The 20,704-nt window shown below is 38.4% G+C and overlaps 1 protein-coding gene across 2 annotated transcripts in view; it reads left to right on the forward strand.

Annotated features, from left to right (window-relative positions):
* The window catches only part of QRSL1 (glutaminyl-tRNA amidotransferase subunit QRSL1), a 39,143-nt gene that overhangs the window by 5,789 nt on the left and 12,650 nt on the right, over positions 1–20,704 (forward strand). For both annotated transcript variants that reach the window (XM_059401134.1, XM_059401133.1), the window contains exons 2-9: positions 2,020–2,179; positions 2,708–2,806; positions 4,033–4,129; positions 9,236–9,412; positions 12,642–12,817; positions 12,907–13,019; positions 15,432–15,624; positions 16,153–16,270. In XM_059401134.1, the coding sequence (XP_059257117.1) occupies positions 2,020–2,179; positions 2,708–2,806; positions 4,033–4,129; positions 9,236–9,412; positions 12,642–12,817; positions 12,907–13,019; positions 15,432–15,624; positions 16,153–16,270 (1,133 nt within the window). The remainder of the gene's footprint in view (positions 1–2,019; positions 2,180–2,707; positions 2,807–4,032; positions 4,130–9,235; positions 9,413–12,641; positions 12,818–12,906; positions 13,020–15,431; positions 15,625–16,152; positions 16,271–20,704) is intronic.

Genomic DNA, 20,704 nt, shown 5'->3' on the forward strand with positions numbered 1-20,704 from the left:
GCTAAAACAGTCATCGCTTGAGAAAGCTCCCAGAGAAGCAGGGCGCTCAAGGAAAAGCCTACTTTCCATTAGAGAAAAGAAGTCAGGGAGAGCGAGTCTGGTTTAACAAAAACTTTTAGAGTTGATTTCATCTTATATTCAGCTCTGCCACCTTCAGTTTTGCCCCAGGGAAGCTGCACTGTTCAATTTCACACTCCTTATGCTTAGGCCATTCTAGCTAGTTAGCGTCTTTGTTTTCATTTCTCTGCTCCAATTCTCTTACTGACTTTCTCAAATCTGGATTTCCTAAGAATGGTCCTAATGAAGATCAACACCATTTAAAATGAGTGCTCCCGAACAATCTCATTTCTTGCCCTTGTAACCACAACTGTTAATGCCTTTCCCTTGTATTCTTATACCAGCTGGCAAGTCAGAAGGCAGCCTGAGGATAGTAGATATTAGGAAACTTCGGGAGAGGCAAAGAAAGAAAGAGAGGCATAATTTTCTTCATTCCCACAGTTTGGCTGTGGCATCCCTCAGCTGCCCCGTCCCTTCTTGGGTCCCCCCCCCCCCCAGCCGCCCCTCAGCCATGCTTTCCTTCTCTTGCACATCAGCCTTAAGGGACCTCTCCGTTCCTGTTCCCGCTGATTTGCTCCTCTAAAACCCTCAGCCTTAAGAATACCGCCGCTTTGATGATTTATTCAACAGCCGAGAGCAGATGACTGGCAGATTTTCCCCTCAAATGCAGACTGCTGTTGCTTGGTGGATGTAGGACACCTGGAGATGCAGTCAGCTCAGAGGAGGAACTGAGCTTGTGCTGGCACAGAGAGGTGGTGAAAGGGCACGTGTTATAACGTTCCCTCTACCCTGTGCTACTGTGTGGCTTCGGACAGATCACTAACCTCTCTGAGCTCCAGTTTCTGCATCTGTAAAGTGAGGGTTAGTAAGATGACAACTTACGTGGTTGTGTTAAGGTTAAGTGAGGTAGTAACGCATGTAAGTAAAGCAACGGTATCTGGCTCTTGGTAAATACTCAGTAAATTGTACTCCACCCCCATCCATCTTCTCCCTGAGCCCTTTATCTCATCCAACTCAGTTTTGGATAATCTGCAAAGCTTGGGTGTCATCTTTGACTTATTATTCATTGCTTTTATCTAATTAGTAAGCACTTACTATTACTTCCTCCAGGAAGTATTAAATAGTCATCACTTCAAGGTTCACTTACTATAAACATATAGACTCTGGCCACTTGTGGTGCAGTTGATCCTAACACTTTCTTTACCAGCCTTTCTAACACATCCAATACAGGATGGCGGAGAAGTTTGGTTTTAGTGTGCTTTTTGAACCCATATTTTATAAGCATTTTTCTCAATCTGTAGTGGCTCTTACTCGAATTCTGCAGTAACATATAAAGATCTTACTTGGAGCCATAACGTCCTGCAGGGTCTTGTCGGGTCTGTTGCTCTCACTCTGTACTGCCTGTGTTCCGGCCAAGCCACCCTCTGCACAATCTACCCCCATTCGTGTCCCACCCGCGCCAAGCCTCTGCTCCTACTAGAGGCCATGGCACCTGAACCCCTGCCCTTGGGGATGCAAACCTGACTTAAAAACAGCACATTCCTGGAATGCCTGGGTGGCTCAGTCGTTAAGCATCTGCCTTCGGCTCAGGTCATGATACCAGGTTCCTGGGATCTAGCACCACCTTGGGCTCCCTGCTCAGTGGGAAGCCTGCTTCTCTCTCCCACTCCTGCTTATGTTCCCTCTCTTCCTGTGTCTCTCTCTGTCAAATAAATAAATCTTTAAAAAAAAAAAAAACACATTCCTTCACTCAGGTGAGGAGAACCACCACAACTGCTGTGCCCCGTACCCCCACTCAAGCTGATGGGTGCTTACCCTCGCTCACCATGCTCCCAAGATCTTGGTTTTGAATCCAAGCATCACTTCAACATTTTACACTTCACCACTCTACCTGCCCACTCAGTATAATACTTGAGACTTCTGCAGCCTCAGTAAAAGGTTTTTGAATTGTATACATTACAGGTTTCTGCAGCACTGAAACAAGGCCAAATTACTCCAACAGAGCTCTGTCAAAAATGTCTCTCTCTTATCAAGAAGACCAAGTTTCTAAACGCTTACATTACTGTATCAGAAGAGGTGGCCTTAAAGCAAGCTGAAGAATCAGAGAAAAGATACAAGAAAGGTAAATTACTGTGAGTTATACTTAATTAGAATATTCTAGAGAAAGAATTTAATTGGATATAGCAGTTTCCATTTGGCAGGTGAGGTTTTTTTTAACATAAAACATAGCCTTATATCAAGAACTTGCCGGGGCGCCTGGGTGGCTCAGTGGGTTAAGCCGCTGCCTTCGGCTCAGGTCATGATCTCAGGGTCCTGGGATCGAGTCCCGCATCGGGCTCTCTGCTCAGCGGAGAGCCTGCTTCCTCCTCTCTCTCTCTCTGCCTGCCTCTCTGCCTACTTGTGATTTCTCTCTGTCAAATAAATAAATAAAATCTTTAAAAAAAAAAAAAAAAAGAACTTGCCATGCGGTACAATAAAAATAAGGCTAATGGGTATATGATGTTTTCTGATGTCTAAATGTAATAATTTCTAACATCAACTTGATTTATGAAGTACCTTCGCCAAGAACTAATAGTTACTGCAATAACTAGTATTAATGTGTCTTTGTATTCTGGATATAACTCCTATTCTTTTGGTTTTTTTAACGCAGGTCGCTCACTTGGGGATTTAGATGGAATTCCCATTGCTGTAAAAGACAACTTTAGCACGTCCGGCATTGAGACAACTTGTGCCTCAAACATGCTGAAAGGTAAAGTTTAATCGTCCAGAGCATTAATACTTTTATGAAAATATTTTTTCAGTTTAAATTAAAGATAAGATACTAAAGCACCAGGGTAGTCTCAGGCTAATTATATCTGCAAAAGAAGTACTTGGGCTGGAATATTTTCACTGTCGGCTCTCGGAATGCAGAATTCCTCCTTAGAGGTAAGCCAGCTTAATGGATGTAGCCTATTAGGATGTTTTAGAAATCCTGCTTAGGAAGATTTACTAACTGACCACCACACACACACTCAGTGCCCTCTGACTCCCACTCATCGATACCACAGGACTAGGGAGGAAGTGGCTGTCATCACCCCTCTCTTGAGGGTGGTGTGAGGGTTGGCTACTATTGTCTAGTTGTCTTTTGTTTCCCAATTCCTCCATTTCTTCTATCACTATGTTTATCTGAGTATATAGTGATGCTTAGTTTTATTCTTTATAGTTTAGTGGGTCAGAAACAAGCCAGTTTCTCAAGATTCCTGGATCCTAGAAGGAAAAAGACATGGCAAAATCTTGCTCAGAGTGCTACACACTGAAAGGAAGTCTCTGAGGAGTATGCCCCATGATAGGTGGATTGTTGTTCATTGTCTCGGAGTACACACTAGATGAAATTTCAGTTGAGAATAAAGATCTGTTTCTGACTGGAAACAGATAAAAAAAATTACTGTGGGATATAGCATTTCAAGTACAATGAGCAAAATAATGATGTGCAATTAGTTTCAAATGAATTGGCTACTATACTAGCATTCAGTATTGTGTAGTAGTAACTGTTAAAGTCAGTGTATTTAGATGATAAAAGTAATGAATTTAGGGGCTTTGGGTGGCTCAGTGGGTTAAAGCCTCTGCCTTTGGCTCAGGTCATGTTCTCAGGGTCCTGGGATCGAGCCCCACATTGGGCTCTCTGCTCAGTGGGGAGCCTGCTTCCCCCTCTCTCTCAGTCTGCCTGTCTCTCTGCCTACTGTGATCTCTCTCTGTCAAATAAATAAATAAAATCTTTTTTTAAAAAAATGAATATAACAACTTCCTTTGGAAAACATAGCAGTTAACAGTAGGAAAATTAAAATTAACTAGCTTTTGGAAGCAAGTCCTATCTACTACTCAAATTAGGAATAATGAATACATGTCATAAGACCAGCTTAGTTATAGTTTAAAATCTTGTTTCTTGCATGTTCACTGTTTTCTCTCCTACAATAAAAATAACTGAATTTTTTTCAGGTTACGTACCACCTTATAATGCTACAGTTGTTCAGAAGTTGTTGGATCAGGGAGCTGTCCTGATGGGGAAAACCAATTTAGATGAGTTTGCGATGGGGTAAATAAAATTGAAATTTTCTTCTCTTGTATTTCTTTCTTTCATCTCTGTCTTTAATTTCATTAAACATAGGTAACCCAAAAGCCCTGAGGTGATTTCTTGAGGACCCTAATGCCAGTTTCTCAGTCCCTCTATGAGATTATGTTTTATTGTTTAATAGGTATACTGTCAGACCTCATTTTGGTTTTAGTTTGCATTGTCCTGATGACTAATGGTGTTAAACATCATGTGTTTATTTTGCTACCCATGTATCTTCTTTGGTGAAGTATGTATCCAAATCTTTTACCCTTTTTTTAAAAAACTGGGTTGTTTTTCTTACTGAGTTCTAAGAGTTCTTTTATATATTCTGGATTCAAGTCCATTGTTAGATAGGTAATTTGCAAATAATTTCTCCAAGTCTCTGGCTTGTCTTTTCGTTCTCTGAACATTCCTTTCAAAGTGAAAGTTCCTGGGGCACCTGGGTGGCTCAGTAGGTTAAAGCCTCTGCCTTCCGCTCAGGTCATGGTCTCAGGGTCCTGGGGTTGAGCCCCGCATCCGGCTCTCCGCTCCGCGGGGAGCCTACTTCCCTTCCTCTCTCTCTGCCTGCCGCTCTGCCTACTTGTAATCTGTCTGTCAAATAAATAAATAAAATCTTAAAAAAAATAAAAAATGAGTGAAAGTTCCTAATTTTGATGAAGTCCACTACATCTTTTTTTTCTTTTATGATCAATGCTTTTTGTATCTTTTTTTTAAAAAGATTTTATTTATTTGTTTGACAGAGAGCTATCACAAGCAGGTGGAGAGGCAGGCAAAGAGAGGAGGTGCCCCAATGCTTTTTGTATCTTAACTAAGAAATTTTTACTGACCCACAGTCACATAAGATTTTTCTCCTCTAAGTTGTATAGTTCTTACCTTTAGACTCATAATCCATTTGAGTTAATTTTCTTGTATGTGGTGTGAATAAAGCCAAGGTTCATTTATTTGCGCCTGTCCAATAGTTCTGGCACTATTTGTAAAAAAGAAAAAGAAAGAAAAGAAAAAAAAAGATTATCCTTTCCTCATTAAATTACCTTGGTTCCTTTATCAAAAATCGGTTGGAATATGTACACACACACACACACACACACACACACACACACACATCTATTTCTGGATTCTGTCCTGTTGATCTGTGTATCTCTGTTTACTTTAATATGATGCTATCTTGATTCCTGTAGCTTTATTTTTTAAAAGATTTTGTTCATTTATTTGCGAGAACAAGAGAGAGTAAGAGAGCATGAGTGGGCAGGGTGAGACGGGGAGGGAGGAGCAGAGGAAGAGTGAAAAGCAGACTCCCCACTGAAGAGGGAGCCTGACATGCTTGGGATCATGACCTGAGCCAAAGGCAGACACTTAACTGAGCCTTCCAGGTGCCCCAATTCCTACAGCTTTATAGCAATAAGCTTTGAAGTTAGGTACTGAGAGCCATTAACTTTGTTTTTCTTTTTCAAAATTATTTTACATATGCTAGGTCCTTTGCATTTCCACAGAAGTTTTAGAATCAGCTTGCTGATTTCTACAAAGAAGCTTAATGAGATTTTGATTATGACTGTGTTGAATTTATAGATCGATCAAGTTGGGGAGATTTGACATCTTAATATATATCTTCTGATCCATGAACACCTTGTATCTGTCCATTTACTTAGATTTTGTTTAATTTTTCTCAGTGGTATTTTTATGATTTTCTGCATATAAATCTTCTATGTAATTTGATTTATTGCTAAGCATTTCAATATTTTTTTTTAGATTTTATTTATTTGAGAGTGAGAGCATGTGCACAAGTTAGGGGGGTTGTAAAGGGAGAGGGAGACTTCCTGCTGAGTGGGGAGCCCCACGATGCAGGGCTGTATCCCAGGACCCTGAGATCATGAGCCGAGCCCAAGGCAGATGCTTAACAGACCGAGCCACCCAGGCACAGCCCCCCTCGCAAGTATTTCAAATTTTTAATACTGGGCGCCTGGGAGCCTCAGTAGGTTAAGCTTCTGCTTTCGGTTCAGGTCATGATCTCAGGGTCCTGGGATCAAGCCCCGCATCGGGCTCTCTGCTAAGCAGGGAGCCTGCTTCCCCCCACTTCTCTCCACCTGCCTCTCTGCCTACTTGTGACCTCTCTCTCAAATAAATAAATAAAATCTTTTTAAAAAAGTAATTTTTTAATGCTATATAACATGGTTATCTTTTCAATGTCTAATCGTTTGTTAGTATATAGAAATATAATCGATTTTTGTATATTGACCTTGTATCCCATGCCCTTGCTAAGCTCTCTTACTGGTTCTAGTTGATCTTTGCAGATTCTTTGGTATATTGTATGTAAATGATCATGTAGTCTACAAATAGAGACAATTTTATTTCTTCCATTTCTCTTTCTTATTGTGTTGTTTAGCTTTAGTACAACATGGAGTAGAAGTAATAAGAGCAGATATCCTTGCCTTGTTCCTGATTTGGGGGAGAAAGCATTCAGTGTGTCACCAAAAGCGCTTTCTATTCTCCCTTTTATAACTCTTGTCATATTTGTCATGTTTGCTTGGTCTATGCTCCCTGTTCCATAGAAGTAGAGTCTTTGACTCTGATTTGCTGTGGTATCTCTTGGCACTCAGTAATACATGTTGAATGAATTATCCATGGGAGTAAACTCGAACATAGATTATTAGGACATTGCCTTGAACAGCTGATCAAAATGAACATAATCAGTGAATGTAAGTGGACATCGTGTAACACTAGATGTGATTCCCTGAGGACACACCATAATCTATGCAGTATTCCAGCTGAGAATGTTAAACCTTAAACTAATAACCAGAAAACAAAAGATAAGTCTGAAATGAGAAACATTCTATTGAAATATGAATATCTGGAATGCCTGGGTGGTTCAGTCAGTTAAGTGTTTGCCTTTGGCTCAGGTCTGATCCCAGGGTTCTGGGATCAAGTCCCACGTCTGGCTCTCTGCTCAGTGGGAGCCTGCTTCGCTCCCCCTACTTGTACTCTGATCTCTGTCAAATAAATGAAATATTAAAAAATAACTTCAGGGCACCTGGGTGGCTCAGTGGGTTAAAGCCTCTGCCTTCTGCTCAGGTCATGATCCCAGGGTCTTGGGATCGAGCCCAGCATCGGGTTCTCTGCTCAGTAGGGAGCCTGCTTCCTCCTTTCTCTCTCTGTCTGCCTCTCTGCCTACTTGTGATCTCTGTCTATCAAATAAATAAATAAAATCTTCAAAAAAAACCTTTAAAAAAATAAAAATAGAATATGAATATCATAAAAAATAAAGGAAGGCCACGAATATATTCCCAGATTAAAAGAGCCCAAGGAAAGTAAAACCTAAAACTCACAGAAGAAAATGTAGGAGAAAATCTTTGTGACATGGAGTTACGCAAAGATTTCTTAGATGAGATGCATGATGTACAAGCCGTAAAATAAAAAACTGATACATTGGATTTCACTAAAATTAAGAACTTCTCTACTCTGAAATACACTACTAAAAAATGAAAAAACAAGCCACAGCCTGAGAGAAAATCTTTACAAAACCTGTATCTGTGAAAGAACTGGCATCCAGTATACATAGAACCTTACCCAACTCAAAAATAACAGCCCAATTAAAAAAAAAAACAAAGGGGTAAAATATGGAAGCAGAAATTTCATCAAAGAAGATACATAGTTAGCAATAAACACATGGAAAAAAGCTAACATGGTTAGTCATTGAGGAAATGCAAATTACAACCACAAGGAGATACAGACACCTGTTAGAATGGCTTAAAAATGACAGTATCAAGGGCTGGCAACGGTACAGAGCAATTAGGTTTCTCACACAATGTCGGTAGGAAATGCAAAATGGTATAGCTATTTTGGAAAGTCGTTTGTAAGTTTCTTATATAGGTAAACATCATATGATCCAACATTCTTAGTCCTACATATTTGCTCGAGAGTTATATTTACATAAAAGCAATGGCTAGAGTCTTTCAGTACAGTATTTATTGTGGCTTTATTCATAATTGCTAAAAACTGGAAATAACGCAATGTCTGTTGGCTGGTGAATGACTTAAAAAGTACATAAAGAGGGCGCCTGGGTGGCTCAGTTGGTTGAGCAACTGCCTTCAGTTCAGGTCATGATCCCGGAGTCCTGGGATCAAGTCCCATTGATCCATGGGGAGTGTGCTTCTCCCTCTGACCTTTTCTTTCATGCTCTCTCTCTCAAATAAATAAATATCTTAAAAAAAAAAAAAAAAGACAAAAAGAGGCTAAAGAGATGATAATAACCAAATGCAATACCAGACTCGAGACTCCATCCTGTACTGGGAGGGGGTAAAATGCTGTAAAAGACATTCCTGGATCGGCTGACCAAACTGGGGTACGTACCAAGGGTTAGATAAAAATATTGTATGGATGTTAATTCTACTGAGATTGATAACTGTACTGCAGCTGCACAAGGGAAGACCTTAGTGTTAGGAAATGCACTTGAATACATACCAAAATATTTAAGGGTAAAGGGCCATGATATACTTAATTTACCCTTATGTGGTTCGGAAACAAAAAGGATTCATGTATGTTTCAGACACACATAAAGCACACAGATGGCAAAGCAAATTGGGTGATTTGTTAATAATGGGTGAATCTGGGTAAAGGGGATAAAGTTCTTTTCATATTTTTTGATTTTTGCAATTTACCTGTAAGATTGAAATTATTTCAAAACTTTTAAAATAAGTTATTAGTCAACTTGTGCTTGTCTTAAAACGTCTGGATAAAAGAGGGACTCCTTCAGAGGATTTCTTGTTAACCCTTGGAATGTCTTGACCTTGTACAACTGGAAGACCATGATTTACAAGGGAAATCATCATAAGCTGAATTGGATGATCAACTGGGGTAAAAATCCTCTTTTCTTACCAGACTAGTTTTCTCTGCTTTCTAGCACATGCTCTTACTTCCCATCCTCTACCTCCTCAACCATCTAATGAATGAAGGCTGCATCTAAGCAGGATTCTTGCCTTTTCCCGTTCAAGTTCCAGTGGATTATACAGCGTTAGGCACAGACAATGTAATCAGGAGGCGAAATTTTCATATAAAATGAGTTTCATGAAGATATCTTGCTTCACTTCATCTCAGGTCTGGAAGCACAGATGGTGCATTTGGACCAGTTAAAAACCCCTGGAGTTATTCAAAACAATACAGAGAAAAGAGGAAGCAGAAGCCCCACGGGGAGAACGAGGATTCAGACTGGCTTATAACTGGAGGAAGCTCAGGAGGGAGTGCGGCGGCTGTAGCAGCATTCACATGCTTTGCGTAAGATGCTTTTTTCTGTTTGTACTGTAAAGCCCAGCCAGATACAAATAGTCATAAACCAGCCTCAGAACCCAACAAGAGAGTAGTTCGTACTGTGCTATTTTTATTTGTTTTTAGTGAGTTATTGGTGCTCGATGGTATATCAGAATTATAGCTTATAAATACACTCAGCTGTACAGTATATGTACTATGCATTTTATACATTTAACTTCAAGATAGTATTTTAACTCTTCCTCTATAATACCTGGTTTTCTTTAAAACATGATTTTGTTTATCTTGCAGAATAAACCAGTGAGGATAACTGAAGTTCATTTTTAAAATAATTTATTTGTGTGTCTGCTCACTGATGTTATAAATATTTAGGGACTAAGATACCATGGCTTTAGTTGAGTGCTGTTCAACTGCTAATGATGGTTTATCCTTCACCTAAATGGGGCATCTGGGTGGCTCAGTGGGTTGAGCCTCTGCCTTCAGCTCGGGTCATGATCTCAGGGTCCTGGGATTGAGCCCCGCATCGGGCTCTCTGTTCAGCAGGGATCCTGCTTCCCTCTCTCTCTCTGCCTGCCTCTCTCCCGACTTGTGATCTCTCTGTCAAATAAATAAATAGAATTTTTTAAAAAAGAGAGAGAGAGAGATAGAGAGGCAAGAAATGTTCCTGGTGTGTATCAATAGAATATTTAAAATAGTGTTTTCATAAATCTGCAACTAAAAATGGGTGTCACTGAGTAAAGTTTTCTTCCCATTTGTTAGGAGCTGACTTGTTCAACTGTCCTATTTTGTATTTGGGAAGAATCCATCCATCATGTTTTATGTTTTAAGTTCCCATTTGTAAAGCATTTCTTAACCGCCTAAAGAAGAGTAAATAAATACCACTATTATTTACTTTTCTCGGTTTCAGTATAAAATTGAATGTGTTTCTTTAGCAGTACCGTGTGTATTTTATTTCTCCTTAATTATCCACTGAAACTAAACTCTTTCACAGACATTGCAACCAATAAATTATTTATATTTTTTAGAGCTGTGGAGATTTAGATTCTTCAGGGGGTTTTTTGGGGTTTGTTTTTTTTTTTTTAGTTTCTCTGAAATCTTATTTACAAGTAAAACCATTTCATTTTATCTCTGTAGAATTTTATAGCATTGCATTAATATTAATGAGAGCTCTGACAAGTTAGGACTGCAAGATTAGGTGCTTTTTTTTTTTACCCTTATCACCCTACTTAATGTTCATCTTCCTGAATGTGCTTTGAGGAGATGGCATTTTGACACATAATTCCTATGGAAATGCAGGTTTTACTTTTACACAGCCGTCAGTGAATCCTAATAAGAAAATGTGTCCTTTTAGAAATTGTGAAAGCAACAGCCTGATTTTGTAGCTTATGTGGACTTGCTAAGAAAGACAATCTCATTTGCATTTTCTGTAGAGCTCAAGGGCCATGTGACTGGTAGGAGCGTTGTTCAGTCCACAGATTTATTCTGGGTATAGTCAAGAGAAGCACAGACCCAAAGTAACTCCAGTTTGAATGGGTCCCAAAGTATTGAGTGTTCTACTTTGTTTTTTCCCCCCTTTGGATTTGCTGCTTTTATGATAGTTTTAACAACAGGAAGGTTCTTGGAGTATTATGTACCCACTAAAAGGAAGCAGCTAGAAAGCTTTGTAGTGTCAGGGAAAGATATCAAAGGTACACTGTCAAGTGGAAAATAAGTTGCCGAATACTATGTACAAGATGACCTTCTTGCTGTTAAAATAATATATATTAGTTGCACGGAAGTATCTGCGTGTGAGTATATCAAAACATAACAGGATTATTAGGGAGGCAGTGATGATAAGAGAAGTTTCACTTTATACTCCATATACTTATATATAACATTAAATTTTCTAGTTGGCACATACACTTTTCTAATCAGAAAAACTTTTACTCTGAAATAAAGTTTTTAAAAAATGTTTAATTATGGTAAAATGTATCTCACTTAAAATTTGCCATATTAACCATTTTTAAGTGCACAGTTCAGTGTTAAATACATTCACATTGTTGTGCAACCAATTTCCAGCATTTGGTTCATTTGCAGAACTGAAACTCAGTACCCTTTAAAAAACAGCTTCCCATTTGCCTGTCCTAGCCCCTGGCAATCACTCTTTAACCTTCCGTCTCTAGGAAATTAGACTCAAGGTACCTCGAGTGAATATTATTCAACATTTGTGCTTTTAAAACTGACCTATTTCACTTAGCAAAATGTCCTCAAGATTAGTTTTTGGTTTTGTCTTTAATAAGAAAAACATACACTCTCTAGGTAACTGAGCAAAGAAATGGGCACTTCATAGTTGGGTAATGCAAATACAAATAAATGTGAAAAATTATTCACAAATGCACATTAACAAAGATTTTTTGTTATTCAGATTAACCAGCTTTTAGAACTGCTAGTACTCAGTGATGATAATGAAACATGAGCCCAAATCTGATTCACTGCAGTTGGAAATATAAATTGGCAGAGCCTCTCTGACAAGTCATTTGACAATACAGATTAAGAATTTAGAATAACAGGCAGACCCAATGCCTCATTAACGCTACTTCTTGGAAGCCAGCCTAAAAAATAATCAGACATATGGGCAAAGATTTATGTTCAAAGGTGTTTATTACAAAGTAATTTATTATGCAGTTATTATCCTAGTTGGCAACAACGTATATGTTTAAATAAATTAAAGTACATTTCTATCCGTGATTCTAAATGAGGTAGCGGAAGGTTCTGTGTATGAATTTCTGGGAGAGGTGTGTTTAGTTTGTAAAAACATACTGTAAAACTGCCATTAAAGGAAGGTATAAGGTGTCTGTGTATACACTGATAGGAGAACAGGCTTTAAAATCCTGGGAATCACCAATTGTTATGATGGGATATTGTACATATTTTAAATTTTCAGTAATCTTAATGAGCTAGCAAAAAGCTCATGATAAGAAAAGAAGAGACAGGAAGTTAAAATTACAGAATGACCTGAGCCACGAAAGAAAACTGCATTTTAAGAAAGTCTTGAAGTTAATATGTCAAAATGTCAACAGCGTGTTTGCCTTAGGCAGTAGAATATTTTGTTATCTCTTTACACTTCTTCTGTATTTTAGGAGTTCTCTGAGACAAGCATGTCTGACTTTTGTATAACCTTGGGGAAATAAAGTTTAAAAGTATATACACTTAAAAATAGATTCTAGATATAATTGGAGATCTTCCACTTAAATTCCAGGGCTTTAGGATCAGATACAGGAGGATCAACCAGAAATCCAGCTGCCCACTGTGGGGTTGTTGGTTTCAAACCAAGCTATGGCTTAGTTTCTCGTCATGGCCTCATTCCCCTGGTGAATTCAATGGATGTGCCAGGAATCTTAACCAGATGTGTGGACGACGCAGCAATTGTGCTGGGTATTTATATGATTCCATAGAGTTTCAAAACATTATAAATTTCCCTGTAAAACATTCTGTCTATCATTCCTAAATATTTCTCCTTACAGGTATGCTGGCAGGGCATGACCCCAAAGATTCTACCACAATACAAGACCCTGTCAAACCATTTACACTTCCCACTTTGACAGATGTGAGCGAACTATGTATAGGAATTCCGAAGGTAACTCTTCCCTTTTATTACGTTACAGAAATGCTAGCAAGTCAAACACAGGGAACAGACCTGGGAAACAGACCAGTTGGCTTTGAATCCTGTTGTGCCACTTTAATTAGCTCTGCAGTCCGAGCACATGACTTAATCTAAGCTCAATTTCCCAATCTACAAAATGGGGATAATAACAGTGTTGATCTCAGAGAGCAGTAAGGCTTAAATTTGGTAATCACCATGGGGATGTAATATACAGCATGGTGACCATAGTTGTTAATACCATATTGCATATTTGAAAGCTACTAAGAGAGTAGATCTTAAAGTTTTTTCGATTTTTTTTCTTTTTTTAAAGATTTTATTTATTTGACAGAGCGAGGGAACATGAGCAGAGGGAGCGAGAGAGAGAAGCAGGCTTCCCACCGAGCAGGGACCCCGATGTGGGACTCTTATCCCAGGACCCTGGGATCATGATCTGAGCCGAAGGCAGGCGCTCAACTACTGAGCCACCCAGGCACCTGATCTTAAAGTTCTTATCACAAGGGAAAAGCAAACTCTTATCATTGTGTATGGTAATGGATGTTAACTTAGACTTGTTGTGGTGATCATTTTTTAATATATGCAAATATTGAATCATATATTGAAACTATCATAATGTTGTATGTCAGTTTTATCTCATTAAAAAAAATGAATCATGTTAAGCAGGGGTCTGTAAACATTTTCTGTAAAGGGTCAGTTGGTAAACATTTTAGGCTTTGTGGACCATACAATGTTTAGTGTCACTGTTTAACTCTGCCACTGTCGTATGAAAGCAGCCACAGACCATATGTAAATGAGAGTGTGGCTGTGCTCTAGTAAAACTTTATTTTCAAAAATAACTGGAAAGGGGCGTCTGGGTGGCTCAGTGGGTTAAGCCTCTGCCTTCAGCTCAGGTCATGATCTCAGAGTCCTGGGATTGAGCCCCCGCATTGGGCTCTCTGCTGAGTGCAGGGCCTGCTTCCGCCTCCCCCTCTGCCTGCTTCTCTGCCTACTTGTGACCTCTCTCCCTCTCTCTCTCTCTGTCAAATCAGTAAATAAAATCTTTAAAAAAAAACAAAAACAAAAAAACTGGCAAGTTATATCTGGTTGGGAGGCTATAATCTGCTAATCTGGGGTGTAAACAACATAGCCCAGAGCCATACCTTGCATAGTAAAGGCTGAATACATGTTACCTTCTTTACTACCGTCATTAGTATTGCTACTGCATTTATTACAGTAGCAACTGAGTAATTCATGGATGAAGGTCAATATGTTAAATTACTGACCTTTAAACGACTTATTGAGTTTTAAGCTTAACAGTTGATTGTTTGAATAACTCTTTGTTGTGGGACACTGCGCTGTGCATTGTAAGATGCTTAGCAGTGTCACTGGCCTTTAGCAGCGGTTCCCCACAAACAGCACAACCCCACAATCAAAAATGTATGCAGACATTACCAAACATCTCCTAATTGAGACAAAGGGGATAAAATTGCCCCCAGTTGAGACCACCGCTGTAGAGAAATACTTTCTTTAAAAATTTCAATTAAGATAATAGCCGTGCCTTCCTTTAAGGATTTAGAGAGAGCATAGGTTGTAGAAAGAGACCGAGTTTAGAATCCTAGATCCTTGGGGCACCTGGACGGTTCAGTGGGTTATGATCTCAGGGTCCTCGGATCAAGCCCCGCTTCGGGCTCTCTGCTCAGCAGGGAGCCTGCTTCCCTTTCTCTCTCTCTCTCTCTGCCTGCCTCTCTGCCTACCTGTAATCTCTGTCTGTCAAATTAATAAATAAAATCTTTTAAAAAAAAAAAAAAGAATCCTAGATCCTCTATTTACCTGCTTTGTAGCTTTAGGAAAGTTACTTGTCCAGTCTCAGTATTTTTCCTTAATAAAATGAAGGATGATAATACTTACATCATGGGATTGTTAAAAGCATTAAATGAAGGGGGCTCAGTCGGGTAAACATCCAGCTCTTGATCTCAGCCCAGGTCTTGATCTCAGGGTCGTGAATTCAAACCCTCTGCAAGCCCACTTAAAAAAAAATGTTCAACCTGAGACTCCTTATACAAAAGTTTCTGCAAAAGCATTAAGTGAGAGAATCTTTGAAAAGCATCTAGCAGAGTATCTGATAATGAACATTTAACACATATGGGGTCTCCAGCCATTTCTCTTATCTTTAATATTGTTAGTATTTAATATTGTTAATATTGATATTATTGTTTAATATCTCTCATAAATAACTAGTATAGAGCTTGTCATGCTGTAAGCACTCTTAAATTCATTCGGTCTCTCTAGCTACCTACTAGCAATTTAATCAGATTTTCTAATATACTGCCAAAGGTCCTAATGTACATATTTGTATAAAACCATCTATACAGATGTTCTAATTTCCATATCTTGACTTTTTCCAATAAGGAATATCTTGCACCAGAATTATCATGTGAAGTGCGATCTTTTTGGTCCAAAGCCGCTAACCTCTTTGAGTCTGAGGGGGCCAAAGTAATTGAAGTGTCCCTGCCTCACACCAGTTATTCAATTGTCTGCTACCATGTATTGTGTACATCGGAAGTGGCATCGAATATGGCAAGATTTGATGGGCTAGAATATGGTAAGATGGCTGCGTTTGGGATTTTTAAGGTAGTTGTGTCCAACATTTGGTAGTTTTACTTATTTGTGACAAAAAAAAAAAATATCCCCAGAGATAAGGTTAATGATTTAGACAAGTAAACCAGTGAATCGTCTTACCTTTGTCATTTAGCCTTCTGCTTACACTGTTCATCATAAATATCTCTGTATGTTTGGCTTCCCTCTCTGAAATGTGAATATTTTACAGGAATAGTGTCATGTCCTTATATTCTCAGTCTGTCAAATGTAGTTCCTGACACATGGTAGGAGTTTGGTAGCTATTTGGATGGAGGGAAGGAATGAGAGCGGGAGGGACGAGGAGGTGAACAAATGAAGTTTCCTTCTTAGTTATTTTCTCCTCTCTCCTTGAGTCTAGGAGATAAAGAAGAGGAGCCACTAAGGACAGTCTCCCAAAATGTTAATATTGGTCAGAAATGTGAATCTGCACTTGCTTTTCAGCCAAAACTTTACTTCCTTTTCAAATAATGTTTATCTCTTTTTTTGTTTTTAGGTCATAGGTGTGACATCAATGTGTCTACTGAAGCCATGTATGCTGCAACCAGGCGAGAAGGGTTTAATGATGTGGTGAGAGGAAGAATTCTCGCAGGAAATTTTTTCTTATTAAAAGAGTAGGTAATGGGGCACCTGGGTGGCTCAGTCGGTTAAGCATCTGTCTTCGAATCCGATCAGGATCCCCTGGGATGGAGTTCTGCATCGGGCTCCTGCTCAGTTGGGATTTTGCTTCTCCCTCAGCCTCTCCCACTGTTTGTGTTCTCTCTCAAATAAGTAAATAAAATCTTAAAAAATAAATAAAATAAAAAATAAAAAGTAAGTAATCAGAAATTTTCTCCATTCTTGAACACTCAAGAGTACATTAGTTGCATATCTATCAGGTCTTATTGAGATATTTGCTAAAGAAGCAAAATCCCTATTTGAATTAGAAATCATAACTAAAGACCTGTTTATAGTACTTTTAGTTTCTGGTTATTCGAATGTAAAAAAAAAAAAAAAAAAAATTGACACTCTAGCAAAATAATTAGTACAAAACTAAGTAGGAAGCCCTAAAGAATTTTAGCCTCTTTAAATGTCCCCTGACTATTATTGCCACATTGGCTTATTGTTGTTGGAGACTTAAACAGGAAGTTACATTGGTGTATCTTGAAAAATTTAGCAAATCAATTTAATCTTCCCCTACACTAAGTATCTGTTTGCTCCAAGAAAGAATTCTAAATTACTAGGGCTCCTACTTAGATTGTTTTTAGTATAAATATATTCATCATCTTGTGAATAGAATTCATCTTGTGTACCATCAGGTCTGTTTAAGAGGACATGAGAAGTGTGAAAAGGCAAGAATGATTGTGTTAATGAATAGCTTCCTGAGTTTTTCTATATTCCCTCAAGGACAGAAAGCATTTTATTCATCTGTGTATCCTTTCAGGGCTGATACTTAGGATTACTTTTTCCAAAAATACTATTTGAACATCCGTGATGGAAAACAGCATGGCGGTTCCTCAAAAAATTAAAAATAGAACTACCATATATGATCCAGCAATCCTACTTCTGAGAATGTAGCGAAAGGAAATGAAATCATTATCTCAGAGCATTTTCACAACAGCGAAGACAGGAAGATAGTCTAAGTGTCCGATGGTGGTTGCCTGGGTCTGTGGGTTAGGGGAAACAGGGAGATGCTGTGGGCTAGGGGAAATAGGGGGATGTTGGTCGAAGGGTACAAACTTGTAGTGTAAGATGAATTAGCTCTGGGGGCACTTGGGTGGCTCAGTCAGTTAAGTGTCTGCCTTTGGCTCAGGTCATGATCCTGGGGTCCCAGGTTCAAGCCCCACATCAGGCTTCCTACTCAGCAGGGAGTCTGGTTCTCCTTCTGCCCCTCACCTTGCTAATAATGTTCTCTCTCTTCCTCTTTCTCAAATAAGTAAATAAAATCTTTAAAAAAAAAAAAAGATGAATAAGTTCAGGGGATACAAAGCATGGTTACTATAATTAACAGTACTGTGTTATATACTTGAAAATGCTGAGAGTACATCTTAAATGTTCTCACCTCTCACACTCCAAATTATAATTATACAAGGTGATAAATGTGTTATTAACCCTATTGTGGTAATCATTTCACAATATATACATATATCTACATGTTTTGTACACAATTATTGTACACCTTGAAATCACGCAATTTTATATGTCAATTATATTTTGGTAAAGCTTGAAAATAAAAACCTAAAAATATTTGATTATGTTCTACAGAACATAAAAGACTCTTTTCCTATAAATCAAAACTATAATGTGATATTACCTCAAACTTATTAGAATGGCTAAAATCAAAAACACAAGAAACAACAGGTGTTGGCGAAGATGTGGAGAAAAAGGAACCCTTCAGCACTATTGGTGGGAACCCAGACTGGTGCAGCCACTCTGGAAAACAGTATGGAGGTTCCTCAAAAAGTTAAAAGTAGAACTATCCAGCAGTCACACTATTGGGTATTTACCCAAAGAATACACAAACACTAATTGAAAAGGATACATGCATCCCTGTGTAGCAGCGTTATTTACAGTAGCCAAGATATGGAAGCAGCCCAAGGGTCCATCAATTGATGGAATGGATGGGGAAGATGTGGGGTATATACACACAATGGACTATTACTCAGCCATAAAAAAGAATGAAATCTTACCATTTGCAATGACACTAATGGAGCTAGAGAGTACAATGCCATGCGAAAGAAGTCATCAGAGAAAGACAAATACCTTATGATCACACTCATGTGGAATTTAAGAAAAAAAAAAATGAGCAAGGGGTGGCTGCTCATTTGATGGCTGCATAGTATTCCATTGTGTATATATACCACATACCAGAGGGGAGAGAGAGCCATACCAAGAAACAGGCTCTTAACTATAGAGAACAAACTGATAGTTACCAGAGGGGAGGAAGATGGGGGGATGGGTTAAATACATGATGGGGATTAAGGAGGGCACTTGTCATGAGGAACACCTGAGCACCAGGGGATGTATGGAACTATTGAATCCCTGTATTGCACACCGTGTGGTAATTAACTGGAATTCAAACAAAAACTTTTAAAAAACAATTTTAAAAAATAAGACTTTTCAATATTGACCAGATGACTAATGATTTTGGAGTAGGAAAAGAAAATGAAATGTTGCTGAGAGGTTTTCTAAGCAAAGACTTTCATTAAGTGGAAAATGCTACATTTGCCAAATATAACTGATTCGAGTCAAATTGTATATCTCAGGGCACAATTTTTAAAAAAAATTTTTATAAACATAATGTATTATTAGCCCCAGGGGTACAGGTCTGTGAACTGCCAGGTTTACACACTTCACAGCACTCACCAAAGCACATACCCTCCCCAATGTCCATAATCCCACCACCTTCTCCTGAACCCCCTCCCCACAGCAACCCTCAGTTTGTTTTGTGAGATTAAGTGTCTCTTATGGTTTGTCTCCCTCCTGATCCCATCTTGTTTCATTTATTCGTTTCCTACCCCCCAAACCCCCCATGTTGCATCTCCACTTCCTCATATCAGGGAGATCATACAATAGTTGTCTTTCTCTGATTGACTTATTTTACTAAGCATAATACCATCTAGTTTCATCCACGTCATAGCAAATGGCAAGATTTCGTTTCTTTTGATGGCTGCATAGTATTCCAATGTGTATATATACCACATCTTCTTTATCCATTCATCTGTTGATGGACATCTAGGTTCTTTCCATAGTTTGGCTACTGTGGACATTGCTGCTATAAACATTCAGGTGCACGTGCCCCTTCGGATCACTATGTTTGTATCTTTCTATCTTTCACTATGTTTGTATCTATCTAACAGCATATAATGAAACTGAAGGAGAGGAGTCTGAAAGCTTTTCCATGGTCATCAGTTGAGGGAATTGACAAAAGGAAGTGAGAATTTCTGCTGGCATTCCTATCTCCTGAGTCAGAGAACTTAAGTCAGCTTTTTTGTTTTGAGGGATTTTGTTTGTTCGCTCACTTGTTTTGTGAGGGGAGGATAGACATGAGTGATAGGAAAAATGGAATTTGGGTATACTTTTTTTTTTTTTTAGTCTTAAAAAGTCAGTTTATGTGCCAGGAACTATAACAACTCATAACATTTTTTTTTCTTCATGTGGTGCCTCAGTTTACAATTTTGTCATTCTTTTACTACCTTTTGTTCAAAAAACAAAACAAATTTATTGAGTTAGGAATCCACAGTTTATTTTTAAAGAACATGAGCCATATTTAAATCTGATTTTTGCTGTTTGTCTTCAGTTTGTCCTATCAGTTCTTTCTTTTAACGTTTTTTCCTGCCTTCTTTTGTCCTTAAATAATTTTAAAGAGATTTAAAACAAGAAAAAAAGTCATTTATATTTGCCTAAATATTTACTATTTCTGGTGCTTTTTTATTCCTTTGTGTAGATCCAAATATCCATCTGGTTTAATTTTTTTCTCCCTAAAGAACTTTAATATTTCTTGTAGTATAATCCTGCTGGCAATTAGTTCTTCCAGCTTTTATTTATATATAAAATTGTTTATTTTAATTTTGACATTTTCTCTCAGTATCAAATTCTAGATTGATAGCTTTCCTTAAAGATCTTGTTGTATTGCCTCCAGACTTGCATAGTTTCTGAGAAATGTTGTCATTCTTGTCTTTGCTCCTCTGTGTGTAACATGTCTTCCCCCACCACACACACACACACACACCACGCACACACCCCTGCTGATTTTAAGACTTTATCACTGGTTTTCAGGAATTTGACTGTGATGTGTCTTGGTGTAGTTTTCTCCTTGGTTTCCTCGTGTTTAGGGGTTTGTTGAGCTTCTTGGATCTGTGGGTTTATTATTTTAATCAAATTGGGAAAAGTTTTGGCCACTGTTTCTTAAAATATTTTTTCTGACCTTCCCCCCTTCTTCTGGGACTCCTTTCAGATATACATTAATCTGCTTGATGTTGTCCCACAGCACACTGATGGCTCCATCCTGGTTTTTTGTTTATTTTTAGTGTTTTTTTTTCTTTTGTAGTCTGTTTCTCTGCTTCCTT

This window comes from Mustela nigripes, chromosome 5, assembly GCF_022355385.1.
Source record: "Mustela nigripes isolate SB6536 chromosome 5, MUSNIG.SB6536, whole genome shotgun sequence".
Taxonomy (NCBI): domain Eukaryota; kingdom Metazoa; phylum Chordata; class Mammalia; order Carnivora; family Mustelidae; genus Mustela; species Mustela nigripes.